General features: G+C 39.7%; 2 protein-coding genes across 12 annotated transcripts in view; one reads left to right on the top strand and one right to left on the bottom strand.

Annotated features, from left to right (window-relative positions):
- The window catches only part of KIF20B (kinesin family member 20B), a 32035-nt gene extending 22363 nt beyond the window's left edge, over nucleotides 1-9672 (bottom strand). For 2 of the 6 annotated variants that reach the window (XM_064430821.1, XM_064430820.1), the window contains exons 1-13: nucleotides 9189-9235; nucleotides 8234-8303; nucleotides 7560-7716; nucleotides 7030-7116; nucleotides 6791-6907; nucleotides 6463-6601; nucleotides 5984-6168; nucleotides 3987-4035; nucleotides 3150-3344; nucleotides 2168-2279; nucleotides 1658-1729; nucleotides 1072-1218; nucleotides 471-633 (exon numbers count right to left, since the gene is read on the bottom strand). In XM_064430821.1, coding sequence (XP_064286891.1) covers nucleotides 471-633; nucleotides 1072-1218; nucleotides 1658-1729; nucleotides 2168-2279; nucleotides 3150-3344; nucleotides 3987-4035; nucleotides 5984-6168; nucleotides 6463-6601; nucleotides 6791-6907; nucleotides 7030-7116; nucleotides 7560-7715 — 1422 coding nt within the window. In that variant the 5' untranslated portion in view covers nucleotide 7716; nucleotides 8234-8303; nucleotides 9189-9235. Of the gene's footprint in view, nucleotides 1-470; nucleotides 634-1071; nucleotides 1219-1657; nucleotides 1730-2167; nucleotides 2280-3149; nucleotides 3345-3986; nucleotides 4036-5983; nucleotides 6169-6462; nucleotides 6602-6790; nucleotides 6908-7029; nucleotides 7117-7559; nucleotides 7717-8233; nucleotides 8304-8903; nucleotides 8929-9188; nucleotides 9286-9519 lie in introns of those variants that run through there. The other 4 variants (XM_064430816.1, XM_064430818.1, XM_064430817.1 and 1 more) reach the window with 4 other exon arrangements.
- Nucleotides 9436-15550, top strand: part of PANK1 (pantothenate kinase 1) — a 41567-nt gene continuing 35452 nt past the window's right edge. For 3 of the 6 annotated variants that reach the window (XM_064430834.1, XM_064430833.1, XM_064430832.1), the window contains exon 1: nucleotides 9742-15343. The gene's annotated coding sequence lies outside the window, so the exon portion shown is untranslated. Of the gene's footprint in view, nucleotides 9571-9741; nucleotides 15344-15550 lie in introns of those variants that run through there. The other 3 variants (XM_064430830.1, XM_064430828.1, XM_064430827.1) reach the window with 3 other exon arrangements.

Here is a 15550-nt window from a genome sequence, read left to right as displayed (position 1 = left end):
GACTCTGCTTCCACCTTCCCACTGATGGCTCTCAACATAAAGATGACCTTTCACACTCTTTGGTGCTCCATCTATTTTATCAGTACTTAATATGAGCAATATTCTGATTTAAGATAGTAGTAGTATATAGGACAGCTAGAAGTGAGAGCATGTTGTATCTGCTGAAGAAATTTATCCAGATCTCAGGATAATTCTTCCAAATATAGTAAGTTTCTTATTAGGCTAGATGTTTCACAGGAGTTAAAAGTTTTCAGTAGATGCTTCCACCCACACATTCCAAAGGGGAAAAAAAGTCCCAACATTTGAAAAACTGTAGGAGCTAAAGCTCAATCCAGTATAATTAGAAATATGACTGCAATACAAGACAAAAATCTAGTCACTAAATTCATATTCCTAAAAGGGAGAGAACCTGCTCTCCCTCCCTAAGCAAATCAAAGTCACTGATCAATAAGATAGACTACAACACTTACTTTTTGTGCAATGGCTGAGAACTTCAGCACATTGAGTGTTTCCTCATATGCAGATGCACATTTGCTGATGTTTACTATCATGTACACCTTCCCCTTTCCACTGAAAAATCCTTGAAGGAAATGAGTTAACTTACTTTCCCGAAAGGGTATGTGCTGCTGCAACCTTTAAAAGGCAAAAGAACAGATGATCAGACATTGAGTAAATTCCAGTCAGCATAAGAACTATGCAGCCTGAAGACATGAAAGTTTCACCCTTTCTATGGCACTAGTGACAAAGGTGTTTTAAATACAAATTTTAAATTTATATTTATTCCAAGTTTGTTTGATAAGCCAAACTCAGAACAAGTAAGTAAAATCACTAACATCTATGACAGCATGTTTAAAGGATGTTATAATTTAAGTGACTTAATTAAAAAGCAGAACAAGTTATCTTGAAACTTTTGCACATCAACAAGACTACAATATAGATGTCAGAAATCTATAAATTTTTCTACCAAAAATTTAAGTGTTACTACTGTATATTTTAAACAATAGCTTTTAAACAATGTAGGTAATGCATAAAAACCACAGTGCCCCGATGGCAATTCATAAAAGGACTTACTTTGACTGCTGATAGTTCTTGAGTGCATTAATACACTTGCCCAGAGTCAGGAGAGAGGTATTGATATTTCCACTCTCTTTCAATCTGTCACCCTCATTGCGGGTCTTGGTATATCTTTCAGAACCAGCAAGATCACACAATGACAATCTGAAAGCAGACAAAGAACAATCACTCTATTTACCTTAAAGATGCACTAATTATTTGTTTTTTGAAATGATCACTTTCTCATTCTTCTCAAGTTTGCTTCCCTAAAAAAATTTCCCACTATTTTCTGCTAAATATTTGCCCAACGTGCTTCCTATTGCACCCCCCCACCCCCACCACCTCTTCATCCTCTTCCTTCTGGGGACTTGCACGAGTTCAGGAGTAAAGAAGCCTGGCAGAACCTTGTGCTGAGCAGAGGTGACAAGACACAACAGCACTGACACCTGATGGCTTGAGGGAGAGAGCCAAGTATGAGGGTAGAAGTGGGGAGCCACCATCCATGCAGGAAGCTCTGCCAGTGAGCACTGGGTGTGGTACCAACACATCAGCATGGAAGGTGATTGACAACTGCAGAATGAGAGACAGACTGTTCTGAACTTACTCATTGACTCGGGTCACCCTTGGTATTCCTGAATCTTCAATTTTTAGTAGTTTAACTGTGAATATGCTGTGACTAAAAGGAGAAATTTAAAATCAGCAGAGAAGTGATAAAGTAGACCGATACTTTCAAAGTATTTTTAGCCTCCACAACTTCTGTTCAAAGTGTTGTTTGATCTGTCAATACATCTAAGCATACAAAATCAGACACAAACTTCTAAACAGATATTTATGTAGCGTGTATTTTGATTTTTCCTCAGATATTCAGATAAGTGCTTTTGTATTGTACTTAATAAAATACTGTGAGTTTTAGTACACATTCACCCTACTGAAGAATTGAATCCTTTTGGCTTAAGTCATCATGCCACACACTGCTAAAGGACACCAAACCTGAACCTAGAAAGCTAGATCTTGTTAAAGCCTCTTCCCTTCCTAGAAACCATAAGCCATGTTTTAGTTTCTCCTTCCTCCCACCCGCCATCCTATGACCAGTGCTATTCAAAATGTTTCTTACCTTCTGCTGGAGCAATTGTTTAGTTTCGTGCTTGCAATACTCTGGTGTTTCAATCCCAGTTTTAGAAGTCTAAAAGCTTCTCTAGAGTCAGAAATCTGAACCCACTGCAGATCTTCAGGAAGAACAAATATGATATGTTGATAATGTTATTTAAAAAATTAAGTATTATGGGGATAATGTATGCACAGCAAGGACACTACATTTACTTGAGGCATAGAAATGTTTTACTGCATCTGCTTCAGACAGAAGTTAAGTGATGACAAATCAGATCAAAATGCCTACTCTCATAGGAAAGGAAGAGCAAGTACATCACACCATTCCATCATTCTATTAGTATGTTAAACATGTTCCATTCAAATTAAGTGAGCAACCTTAACCTGAGCACAGACAAGTCAAAAAAAGTGAGGTCTAATATGAATAGAAAGCCCTAAAGTCATATTCAGCAAGGCAGAACACTACCTAATAAATCCTAAAATAAAGAACAGCTTCTTCAATTTATACCACAGTTGCGGGGGGGGAAGGAAGGAAGGGGAGTCATATGGATATCTTCTTTCAGGACCATCAACTTAACTGAAGCATTTTGCCTGCAATATGATGACCATATGTCTAAAGTCTGCTTCTCTATAGAGAATACTGAAAAAATCCCAGAAACAAAAACCTAAAAAACTGTTGAGCCAATTATAAATACCGTTAAGAACTACTGACCTCTTTTCTTAAGAAGATGGAAAAAAGCAAATCTCTAAAAATAGGTCATTTGTTTCCAATATTTCTCCCATTTCAAAGAAATATCAAGGCAGTGGAATGCAGAGGCTTTTAACAGTTCCAGTCAAGAGAAAAGATAAAGCAGTATAAAAGCAGGGATAATTCTATATATGTAAATTGTAATAATTTTGTTATTGAGTTTTTGAATCTAAACATCATTACCATCATGCAGACCAACTTTTCAAATTACATTTGGCAATTTGCAAGGTATTCTATTCACCTTTTACAAAAGAACATCCCTTGATGTCTTGAGCAAGGCGTAGTGTTTTTCTTTTCTTGTCATTTGATACAGGAATCAGAAGATCATAAAAACATTCGTTGTAAATCTCAAAAAATGAAACCCAGACAGAAAACTTGATGTAATTTCTTTCAGTTGTGACAGATTGTTCCAAGTCTTTTGAGATATCTTCCAAATCTGCCAAGTACAAAATATTACAAACCAATATAAACCTAGTAAAGTGAGTTTCATTAAAAAATTAATAAGCAAAAATTGATATAACAAACCTTCTAAAAAGCATTTAAAATCTAAAGTTGATTCCAAAAATCCATTTAAGTTCCCAACCCATTTCGTAACTATTTGGAACTTACATGCTTAACTTAAATATTTTCAAGAGACACTCTACTGCTTCCTTTTCATCTTTTAATTCTATCAACCACATAAAGCTTGGTTTAAATTAGTCAAATCTCTTTGACAACTTTAAACTGAACTAAACTGACAAGACACTTCATTTTGACTTTTTAAAGTAAACCTAGTATTTAGGTAGTTTTTTAAATGCTAGAATTAAGTTTATATAATTACTCTAAAAGCCTGTCAGGATACCACTAGGACCCACAGCATAAGTGGTACTACCACTTTTCTTCAGCTCATTTAATGCCTGTTCAGATATTCTTCTAACCATTTTATCCTTTTCTGCCCTGATTATTTTCTCACTATCCAATTCAAAGGCATAGAAAATTGACAAGAAGTCATTTTATTAGCATATGCCAGAAGTCAGTTATTGACCCTAAGAAGGCTTATTTGCCAGCTTTAACTGCATGACTTTTAAATAAAACATACCCTTAGAATCCACAGGTGCTTTGTCCCTGGTGTTAATCTGGTGGTCTACCTACAAAAGAAAACGAACTTTGAAATATACTGTTGAGAGTAAAGTTATTTCTAACAGCTCTATTGTATCACTAGATGGGAATACAGCTGGGGTGCAATATGCCAGTGGAAAGACCCTGGTTACACACCAGGTCTAGAGCACCTGCACACTGCTACTGACAGGGCTGTTCTGACCTCACACTCACCCCACCTCTTCCCTTACATCACCATACAGTATTGCAGCTTGCTGACTCTGAAACACTCTAGCCACAGAAAACAAGAGGGGTAGGAACCCCTCACATAAACAGGGTGGTTCAAGAGGATGATTTCAGGACTCCAGTCGCAGTTTAAACATTAGTTTTAACCTTGGAAATCCAAGGGACTCAATTATTTTACTAATGGTATTTAGATAATATTGGATTTCATATTTTTTCCAGCTTACTTGGCTAACACTTGGAAGTAAGAGGTAAATATAGAACACTCATTCACTTAAAAACTGAAATGAGCAACTTACACCTTCATGATCCATTTGAGATAAATTCTAGAGTTTAAACAAAGTCCAGGTTTTAATAAGAGAAAGACAATTTTCTTTTGCTATTAAAAAAATGTACACCAAATAACTATATAGCTAGAGCTTTGGAGCTTCATACACACACACTCTTCCCACTCTTGGTTTTGGTTAGTTAGGGTTTTTTCAGACACAGAACTGCAAGTTGAAGTGCGTAAAGAAATGAAATCCATCTATTGAAATACGTATGCTTAAGAGCACTAACGTGAAATAAAAAACAGGAATGGTTTGGTTCAGGTTTCTGTAGTGTTCTCTCAAGGGTACATATTTCATAATAAATTTTTCAAATAAAAATTTTAGGTATTGGGTTTTACACATATAAAACACCCACACAAAGCTCTGTTGCAGCAGATGCAAACTTTGCCAGCAAATTTGTAGGTTTAAGTGCTGCTCTTATGAACAGTTTCAGAAACAAGAAGGTGCATTCAAACACACACAAAAGGTTTTTCTCAAGTCCCTTCTGAAGGCTGACAGAGCTAGAGTTAACTAACTCCTGTGCTTCTGAAGTGAAGTCACAGAATTTTGCTGCCACCTACCTTCCACACTGGAGCCCAGTCAACCATTGGATAAAAATCAATGCAACAGATACATATTTTTTTTCCTTTCAACACTAGCTATTAAAACTTGCATACCTCAAGGGAAATGCTTAATTCTTTTTGTAAAGAAAAAAGAGAAAAGTACTTTTCTAGTTCCAAATCCCCATATATGCTGAGTTTTATTTTACATTATTCTACTAATTTCAGAATTAGAAGACACCAGAAAAAAGGTATGGTTATACAAAGTAATAATTCCTCATAACTGTAACTGGACTAAAGAGCTTTAGAATTTCAGTCAGCTTCTAAAACTGGAGTGTATTTCTGGACTGCTCAACACTGAACTACAGGAAAAAAGCCCAGCAGAAACCCATCTTCAATTCAAACTGTTAAGTCCGCTAGCTTTACAGCTCTACTGCTTCAAACAAATTTTGCTTCCTTTAAGGATATTTGTCCAACTGAAAGGGCAACGACCTCAAAACTATTAATTTCTTTCAAGTATCCTGAAAGACAAATATGTTCTCTAAAGGATCAGACCTACTGGCATTCCCACAGATAAGAACTGAATGTAAATAGTCCCTTATTTATTAAGGACCAGTAATCCAAGAGGATAAATTATCAAGTGCCCAAGGTACAGGAAAAAAAGAAGCACTTAAGTTTACATGTCCACGAAGTATTTTGCTACAAGACCAAAATCCCCAGGAACAGGGGTCATCAGCTCTGTTGCTCACTTTAATGAATGGTTGGCTGCCAGAAAAATAGACACATCCATGGTTAAATACAGCCAGTCTCTTCCCACTGCAAATGAAGAACATGGAGCTACCTAAGGATGCATGTACTCATCAATATAGAAAGAGGGGCTCCTCTACCTCTTTTATTAGACGAAGTAATGAATTTTTAATAGCAGCTTCTTCTCTCACTTGGTTTTCAGTCAGCTTTATATAATCTCTACACCGATAGGGTTTGAGATCCATTGCTGTGTACAGCTTTCCTTGAATACTTTTAAACAACATATCCATAGTTCTTGGCAGAATACCAACATCATCTTCTGTCCCTGAAAGAATATACAAAAAAAAAAAATGCAGTTATTACAAGGTATACAGATGAGGACAGAAAGATAATATAAATCTCAAGGCATACACAAAGTTTGAAGACAGCTTACAACATGAAGCAGTGGAGTTCTCTTTGTATTCTCAAGGTCACAGAAATAACATTAGAAATAACATCTGTATCAGTAATAACTACTGGAGTGTTTTGCATAAGCTTAGCCTTAAGGGAAAACAACAAAAACCACCCATGACCAACAAACATTTGATAATGACTTGAAATTTTTCATTTCTATTTTTACCTTGGAAAGTGTAAGTCTTCCCAGCATTTGTTACACCATATGTAAAAACCAGACGATTATATCCATCTAGGAAATCTTGCACTGGTTGCTTCATGGTACCTTCAAAGAATTCTTCTTGGGTTGTTTCAGGTCCAAACACCTAATATTACCAAGAAATAGTTATACTTTGAACAATTAGAGACCTCTAAAGAATCTTTAAAATTCTGTTAGTTTATAATCTTAAAGACTATGAAGTTAAAAAAATACAGTTTGCTTGGTATTCAATAACGTAAGTTAAAACAATCTGTACTAGAAAGAATTTACAAACATTTAAAGACAACTCATTTACTTGTGAAAAAGTGAACTTCTGTAACATTGGTCCTGAAGTTTTTTCACTTAGTCGACTCAAATAGTGTTGGGGGGGCTTCAGCACAATATTTGTTGAGTCTTCAAGTGAAACACAGTCCTATTAAGAGGAAACAAGCAATACAGGCATGAGGAGACTGTAAAGCACTCAGTTTACAGGAAAAACAAACAAAAAAACCCCACAAAACAAATTAAGTATTTTAAACTAAATAAATGTCACACCTGTGATCCATTTTCTCTTTCTGATGATGTAAATGGCCTGATACGCAAGCAGACTTGTATGTGTCCCTTAGACTCCAAACTGCTCCGCTTAAAAAAAAGTTAGACATTTCGTTATTTTCTTGATAATTAGCACATGAAACCAATTTTATCAAATCAAGCTCTTTTGAACAGACTTATTTGATAACATGGGAACCAAAACTACTTCACTAGATCAGCTTTGCCAAGTGCTTCAGCCCCTGCAGGAGCTTGCTGTGTAAGTTCATCTTGCAGCACTTTTATGTAAACACGGCACTCAGACCAACAAAGACTGTCTATAAACTGGCAACCAGCCTCATTCTCAGAACACTGATGTACACAACAAGGCATCAATGCACTACCACACAACTTGGTCTACATCCTATGCATCTCTTTCAAACTAAAAAATAACAAAGAAGCTTTTCATCTTCTTGGTAAAAATCTGACTTCTCCTATCTATGAAAGAATTAAGCTTATGTTTCAAAATAAATACCCAAACAGTAAAGTTTTCTTACCTGGCTTGTGTCTGAGCCTGAAGAAACCAAAGAAAATTCTGAAGAAAGATCTGTTTTAATATCCTCCACACTTACTGGTCCTGCTCTTGGAGATGGTTCAATGCTAGCAATATAGGATGGTCTGTACAACTTCCCATTATCCAAAACCGGTTCCATTCTGCAAGACAAAATAAAGCTGTTTTGTGCTCTGTGATAATAAAACATACAATATACACTGCCACGCCTAGGCTACAGCACAGCACATAAATTGTTTTACTAAATACTATGGAGAACATGCAGTGTTCATTAAAGGAGTGGGCAGAGCAGGATTGGTTCAAAACTCTTTTGCTCAGGAAGAGTGTTGGCTTCCTGCCTATAATGCAGTCCCATTTCAATTTCCCCCAGCATAAAACCCGAGATGGGTCTGCATTTCAGTGTCAAAACACCTAAAGGCTCAGTCTCCCTGTGTAGGCTGTAAAAGACAAGGCAGAACTTGAAGCAGTTAGATAAATGTAACCAGGCTGCAAATGAGATAAAGCTACTCAAACTAAGCACCAATATTTACTTTCTGAACTAATGTAATTTATTTTTGGCCTAGCATCTGTGTGAAAACCAGAAAAAACTTGGCCTGAAATATCATCATGGCTCGAACAAAGGCTGACCTGTGAGTAAGCTGCTGCTGGAAAGAAACATACCTGTGCTGTCACGCTCTGGAAGTTTTATTCATCAGCTACACAAAGGCACACTGCAAAACTCTTATCAGTCCTTTACAGGAAACATATTTATTAGATGAATAGCATTTTAATTGCTTTAAATCTAAGCTTAAACTGTGATTTGTCAAGATTATGCTCTCATTATGTATCTTTTTCCTTAAGAAGCACAAGACAAGCGTTAAGCTGCGTACACAAAGGTGTAGGGCTACAAAGGACTGTAGGTGTCGGCACAGCCCAGCAGTCAAAACAGCGAGGTTCCAGCCCTTCCAGCGTGCCCAGCCCAAGCTGCGGAATGTTTACCCGTGTTGAGTCACACAGCCCTGTACGTACTGCAGGTATTTACATGGGAACGACTGCACTGCCCAGCTGCAGGCACTAAAATGCACTCGTGTCCCGGGATGCGCTACTGTAAGCCTGCTAACCGTGGCGATAGAATTTAGAGCTGCAGACCCCCTCAAAAAGGGGATCCCCAGAGGCCCACAGCGCACAGCCACAGCTCACACAGCCCGTGGCGCTGCCAGGCAGCGCAACAGACGGCAGAAAGAGCTCCAAAGCCCAGTAAGGCTGGCAGCTCACATAAAAGCTAAAGCAACAGTCCTAGCACCTAAAAAAAAAAAATTAATTAAAAAAATTCTTTTCAGCAGGTATCAACCTTTCACTCCCAGTTTTGCGCGCTATTTGCCTGTTCTCACGGAACACAACCAGCGTGGCCCCGGCAGCAGCACAGCCCTGGGCGGGAGTTACCCAGGCCCTGCAGGCCCCACCGAAAACCGCTCACACGCCACAGCCCCTCGCGAGTCACCGGGATGGCAGCGGGGCGAGCCGGGGGAGCGGCAGCCGCCGCCACACCGACCACCCACACCGCTTCGCGGGCCCACGACCGCCGCGCCACAACCACCGCGACCGCTCTGCCGGCCCCGGCCCCGGCCCCGCTCACCCGCCGGGCCCCGGCCGCTACTGGGCTCGCGCTCCGCTGCGGCCGCGGCTTCTTTTCGAATCCGACCAATGGCAGCGCACGGCGCCGCGCGGCCTCCTGGGAGGGCGGCGCTACGGCGGCGCAGGGCTCGACGGGAAGTGTAGTCCCGGAGGGGCGGGGCCGCCTGTCCCGGTTTGCCCTCGGGCGCGGCCGTGCCCCGCCGGCTCGGAGCGCCCGGGGCGGCTTTGCGGAGGCCGCGGCCACACGGGGCCGCCAGCGGCCGGCCCCGCAGCGACAGCGGCGCCTCGGCTGCCGCGGGAAGGCGCCCTGGCCCCGGCGGGCCTGCCCTCACCTGGCTGCGCGCCCGCGCTTGGCCTCTCTCGGGGGCGGCAGAAGGACGAGCGTGAGTCGGAGCCTGCCGGAGCTGCGGGTGATCCCGCATTCCGCTGTCTGTTTGTAAACGGGGTGGTCGCGGTGTGCAGGTGGTGAGGGGGAAGAGGCCGCTGCGCTGCTCGATGCCGTTTTAGGTCGGGATGTGCTTGTGCCCTGCCCGGGTTCCCGTCCTGGCAGCTGTGTTAGACACTTAGTACGGTACCTGTGCCCAAAAGCTTCCCCAGGCAGAAATCGTTGCTGGGTGCCAGGTTTGCATGATGGGCATTTAATTTCTTAATCAGCAAAGAGATAAATTCTTTGGCTTTATTTTGGAAACAGTGTTGTAATACCGATGAGATCATCGGTTTCTGGAATGTCAGGGTATGGAAATGTTCAGAATTTGGTAACAAAAATCAGCATGAGTTTCTCTTTAGAATCAGACAGAAATTCTTTCAGCTTTAATAAGAAATGTCTGACAGTTTTGAATTGAAATAAAAGGACAAGCAACTGGAAAGTATTCAGTATCTGCCAAAATTAAATGTTTGTTTTTAATTTGAAGAAAAGACTGCCAGCAAAAGCAAGCAATTCTGTAAAGGAATAATTCTGCACAGATTTTGTATCAGCTGCTTTCATGAGGTTGTCTTTAACATTAAATCCTGTCTTTCTTTAAACAGAGGCTGTGTCATATCAGTTAAAGAGGTATACTAAAGGATTTCAGTTTGGTTGTAGAATACATTGTAACAGTTGGTTTGTTTTAACAGCAGAAAATTATGCAATGTTGAATTTGAAATTGTTTGCTAACAAAACTGGAAAGTTCTTGAAATCATACTGTAAGAGTCTGGCTAATGTTTTATAAATAATGTTGGTTTCTGTCTTAAATAGAATACAAACTACTGAATGTACCTAATGCCAAAACACCTTTTTCATACCAGGAGAAGACTAAGAATGCCTCTGAAAATAAGGGAAAAAATTAGCTCTTGGGAGAAAACATGAAACTGTATTCTACTTGCTGGAAAGGAAAACTGAGGATCTGGGAATATTTTGCAAGGTATATTCCTGAAAACGTTGGGTCTATGACCTGCAGAACACTATTCTTGCTAAGTCAGGGCATCACAAAGCTCCTTGTACTGGCAATATTTTGATTTTGTTTGAATTTTGGATTTCTGAAGCTGTTTTTATGGTGCTGCACATGCTGCATAAGTTAAAGTAGAATCTCAAAGGACTCCCATCAGGATATTGAAAGGGCAAACCAAACCACCACCTGACGTGTGTCCCCAGCCTCACAATAAAGAAAACATTAGGTCAGCATAACCAAGCCAGCCTGCTTTGGAGTGGGAGATGGTGAAACTCCATCTATGTAAATAAGCTTTGTGGCTTTCTACCAAAATATTCTTCTTAAAATGGTTTGTGCAAGGACACCAATTGCAACAATTTGCTGCTAAAACAGCATTCATTAACTCATTCACCCCTGAAATTTATGTTTCTTTTCAAATTCTTTACAACTTGTGTAGCATGTTTGGCACTCACAAGAGGAAAATATTTTTATAAAGGGCTTGTTAGAAACTTATGTTCCTTGTATTTGAGACAGGATTCAAAAGTTGTGGATAGTCTACCCATGACAGTGAGATGATGCCCTATGAGACATCTCAGCCTGCTTTTACATTGCTGTCAGAAGGAATTGGAGACACAGTCAACACTCCCCAGCATCCTTCAGCACATCTGAGTAGCAGCCAAACCAGAGGTTGCTTCAGTTTCTTGTACTCAACTCACCTTCCCCAGGGAATTAACCAAGTGCTTGAGTTTTGTCTCCTCACCCTTGGTTCTGCTGTGCTTCCCCATGCCCTGAGAGTGCTGCCTTTCATCCTGGGTGCAGGCCAAGTCCTTCTGCAGGGGTCATTTGGAGCTGACTGGCAAGAGCACTGCTGTTCCTTGTCACAGATACCCTGGAGGAAAGTGGTGCGTTGTGTAATCCTCCTGGCAGGCTACCAGCCCTTTGGAATACCTATCTTTCAGAGCAGTACATGTCATTTATCCTGCTACTTGCACAGTCTGGTGGATGCATTTCACACTTCCTTTAATTTCATCATGTACCCTCATTGCCCCACTCTCATCAGTTGCCTTCAGGCTTCTAATGCACATACAGCTGATTTTATGAACTCATAACATTGCAGGCTGTTAATTCACATTTTGATCTGTGAAATTCTGTGTATTTTTAGGAGAAAAGATGACTACTCTTAAATTGTGTGCTGTGTGATTTTTAGGAGCAACTGTGCTTGGTTGGCTTTTCCACAGCTAAATACAGTCTGTGGGGCATTTGTTGTGCCCCAGTAAATGAGCACCAGCCCAGCTAGACCAGTTGTGGGTCACAACTCTTTGGTTTGTGATCATGCTGAGTCCTGTAAACGAGGCATCTGTGAGGTACTGGTAATCACATCATTGGAAATCTTGACAGAGAATCCACAGGCAGCAGGACTGATGGCTGGTATTGAATAGTTGGTTAATGTTCTTGCCTGATAGTCAGCATTACACTGGTACCTCAGGACATACTCTTAGAAATGGCTCTAAGGTAGAATAATTGAGTATTGTACCTAGAGTAAATCAGGATGAGCTTTGGCCCTGTTTTCCCATAGTCTGGATCTTGCATCTTGGTTTTCCTGTGCATTTCAAATTCTTATAACCTTTTGTCATAAAAATTGAGTTGTATTGTTGATACAGAAGATACAGTCCAGAAACACTGGCTACTTCAGGAAGTTTTGGTTTTTTTTAATGTATGTTGCTTATATTTCATTAAGGGTATTTGAGATGTGCATCCAACTTTTCTTTGGTTTCTTGAAATGCTTCCTGCTTTTTGTTTCTTTATTTTATTTAATTTTTTTTATTTCTAAAGCTGTGCCTAAATTCTGCAAAGATTCACATAATGTATTTTTACCTTCCAGGTCTGAGCCCAGGTATGTTGCCACTTTTTTGTATACATGATGTTAACTATTTTATTTGCAGACAGTGTGCTAGCTCCAGGTTAAAGGCTGGAGGTGCATTCCAACTCTTATTAATAAAACTTTATTTCTCCCCCATGTGTTATTGATTCTTTTTCAATCATCTGCTGAGCTGTATAAATACCAGCAAGGGAAATTGTAATTTGAAGGTAAAATCTCAGGGTTGGCTTTCGCTAAAATGAAACATATGTTTGAGTTTTATTTCAATTGAGGTTTCAGAAATTTTACTTCACTTCCACGCTGCTTGTGGAAATTCTTAATGGTGTAAGAAATTCAAGCTTTAATCCTTAGTATTACTTTTTGAAGAATTGCTAGGGTTTTTTTTTTTTGTCGTGCTATGTAAAACGCAGGCTCTAAATAGCTGTCTAATGGTCTCAGAACCTGCAGAACAGCCCCAGAATACTTTACCAAAGACATTATGTTAAAAGTTACATTCTCAATTGTTCCTGTATCATTTTACTAAAAGCTTAACAAGATAAATAAATGGGAACATTAATTCAATACTTATCTAGAGTAATACAATTCTGAAATAGGGAAACTGGCCAAGGTACCACTAAATATATATCAGATATATAGCTTTTAGGTGAAGAAGCTGAAAGAATTCCAGGAAATGAATGCATACAAACGTCTGTAAGTTCTCTGTAGAAGCCAGAGGACTGGACAATTCTGTGTCTCAGAAATATAAGGTGCCTCAAAAAGAAGTGGATCAAGAGGAAGACATTTACTGCTTAAATAACACAGGCTAATCCAAGGAGCAGGCTGTGTTATAGTGTGGTATTACTCATCTTGCTGGCTCTGACACCCAAGACAGAGTTTCTTTTCCTCTTGCCAAACGTCAACCATCTGTCTTGATCTCAGGAATTAGTGCCATTCCCTGACTTTATATACCTTTCCTTGGAATGTCACCCTGGCTTTGGGCACTCAGGACTTCTGCTCTAACTCACGTGAAGATGTAATTGGAGTGGGGAAGTCACACCACTGACCTTCAGATGTTTTCAGTTGGGCTTCCTGTACAGCCTGTGCTGAGACACTGCGAATGGATTCAGGCCTATGTTAAATTCTTGTTCTGGAAGTGCATTGAACTACATGGTACAGCTAAGCTATGTAATTGTAACCCAGATTACCCTTTGGGGGAGCCTTGCTTTCTTTGCTAGCCTCTTAGCTCAGATATCAAAATTAATGTCTAGTTTTGGGGAACAGTTTTGTCTAGTTTTGGTTATCCTACAGCATGATAAAAGGGTGAGGAATGAACATAGAGAAAACCAATTTCTTAACCAGTGACATACCTTTAAAGGACCGGAAAATAATGATTCTTTGACAATAGCAAATGGCCAGGGCTTACATTTTACTGTATTACCAGCTGGGCATTGGCCATCCTGGAGGAAAAACAAACAGAAGGCAGAGAGCTTAATAGATGCTAGACATCTGCCCTGCATAGAACAAAATCACAGTCCTGAGCAGAAGAGTCTGCTTTTGTACCGCACAACTGGACTACAATGCTCCTTGCAGAGAAACAGTGGGCTTCACTCAAAGTGGAGCAGCAGAAGAAAGGCTATGAAAACTCATGAAGTCTCAGTTCTTCTCAAAGGGTGGATTAATGAGCAGTTAACTTTTTTTTTTTTAAACACATTCTCATGCCATTGTTTTTAGCCAAATGGGCCAGTACATCTGTGTGGCCAAACAGATGCTGGAGCAGCAGAAGAGCAGGCAGAAATGCTGGTGGGACAGGAGGGCAGGGCTGCTTCTCTTGTGTTAGGTAGTCTTGGCAAGGCTGAACTGTTTGTGAAGTTGCATGTTTGGCAATTCTTCAGCAAGGACTCGAATATGCAGGTGCCTGCCTGGATTGCAGCCTTTGAGCATATCCAGACTTGCAGAGTTAGAGAGTATTCCCAAAGGTAGTTTAACATCTCATTCTCAATTTGATGCTGCCCTGCCTGATGTTGTCACAACATGCTGCAGCCAAGGATAAGCAGAATTTTGAAATTGGTCAGGCTTCCTTATTGAAACTTTACTCACAACTGAAATCTGAAGAAACTGAAAGGCTGAGTGCTACTAAGTACTGGCTGACCTGACCATCAGTAGTCAGAATAAACCCTGTTTTGCAAAAATTGAGAGGTAAATGGTGAAATTTCATTGTTGCTAATTCAGTTTTGTGCATCTGAATTTTCCTGTCTTGTTTATACAAATTATAGGATCTGACTTCAGTTTCAATCAGGTGCTTTGTTCAGTGTTGCCAAGTACTATCATAGTACCTCACTTCATTGTCTATGTGAAGAACTGAAGAACACAAATACATTTAAAAATTGCTGTGAAATCCTTCTGGGTGAAATGCTTTATAAAAAGGAGATAATTATTTCAACATTTGATCCAGATACTCTATATAAAGCACATTTTGGTGTTATGAAAAGAACCAAACCAGTTTGGGGTGAAGAGGGGAGTCCTTTTTATTTTTAAGGATGATATTAGTATAAAATTAAAAATGAGTCATATTCTAACTTATTTCTAACTTGGTGACTCATGCTTCTGGCAAACTAATTATCTAAGACAAGTGACTCAGAAATAGATGCTATAGTTTTATGGCTATTGCTGTTACAACTAAACATGAGGCATGATTTTGGATATATAAAATGTAGCTATATCCTGCAAATTATGCCACAGTGCTGGTTGAGGGCTTATTACACATGCAGATTCTTCAATCTGATGTGGTTTTTTCCTTTTGGGGAAGGATGTGTACCTAGCTTCTGGGTGTCTGAAGCAGCCATGGACATCAAGAATCCCAGGAGTGTATTTGGACAAGGAAAATCTAATCTGGTATGTATTTCTTTCCATCCAGGAATGGGTAAAGCCTCATCACAGGAGCATTTCTCTGATTAAATTTTTCACTTCAGATTCTTAATAAATTGTTTGATGACTATTATTGAGAATATTGATCAAGAGATGATGGGAAGATTCATGCAATATTTGCTTGGGATTAATATAGTACCTGTTAGGCTGTTAGCTGTAATCCTCTCTCTGTTT

The sequence above is a fragment of the Passer domesticus genome, chromosome 8, assembly GCF_036417665.1.
Source record: "Passer domesticus isolate bPasDom1 chromosome 8, bPasDom1.hap1, whole genome shotgun sequence".
In the NCBI taxonomy this organism is placed as follows: Eukaryota; Metazoa; Chordata; class Aves; order Passeriformes; family Passeridae; genus Passer; species Passer domesticus.
This window is presented reverse-complemented; position numbering and strand designations above follow the sequence as displayed.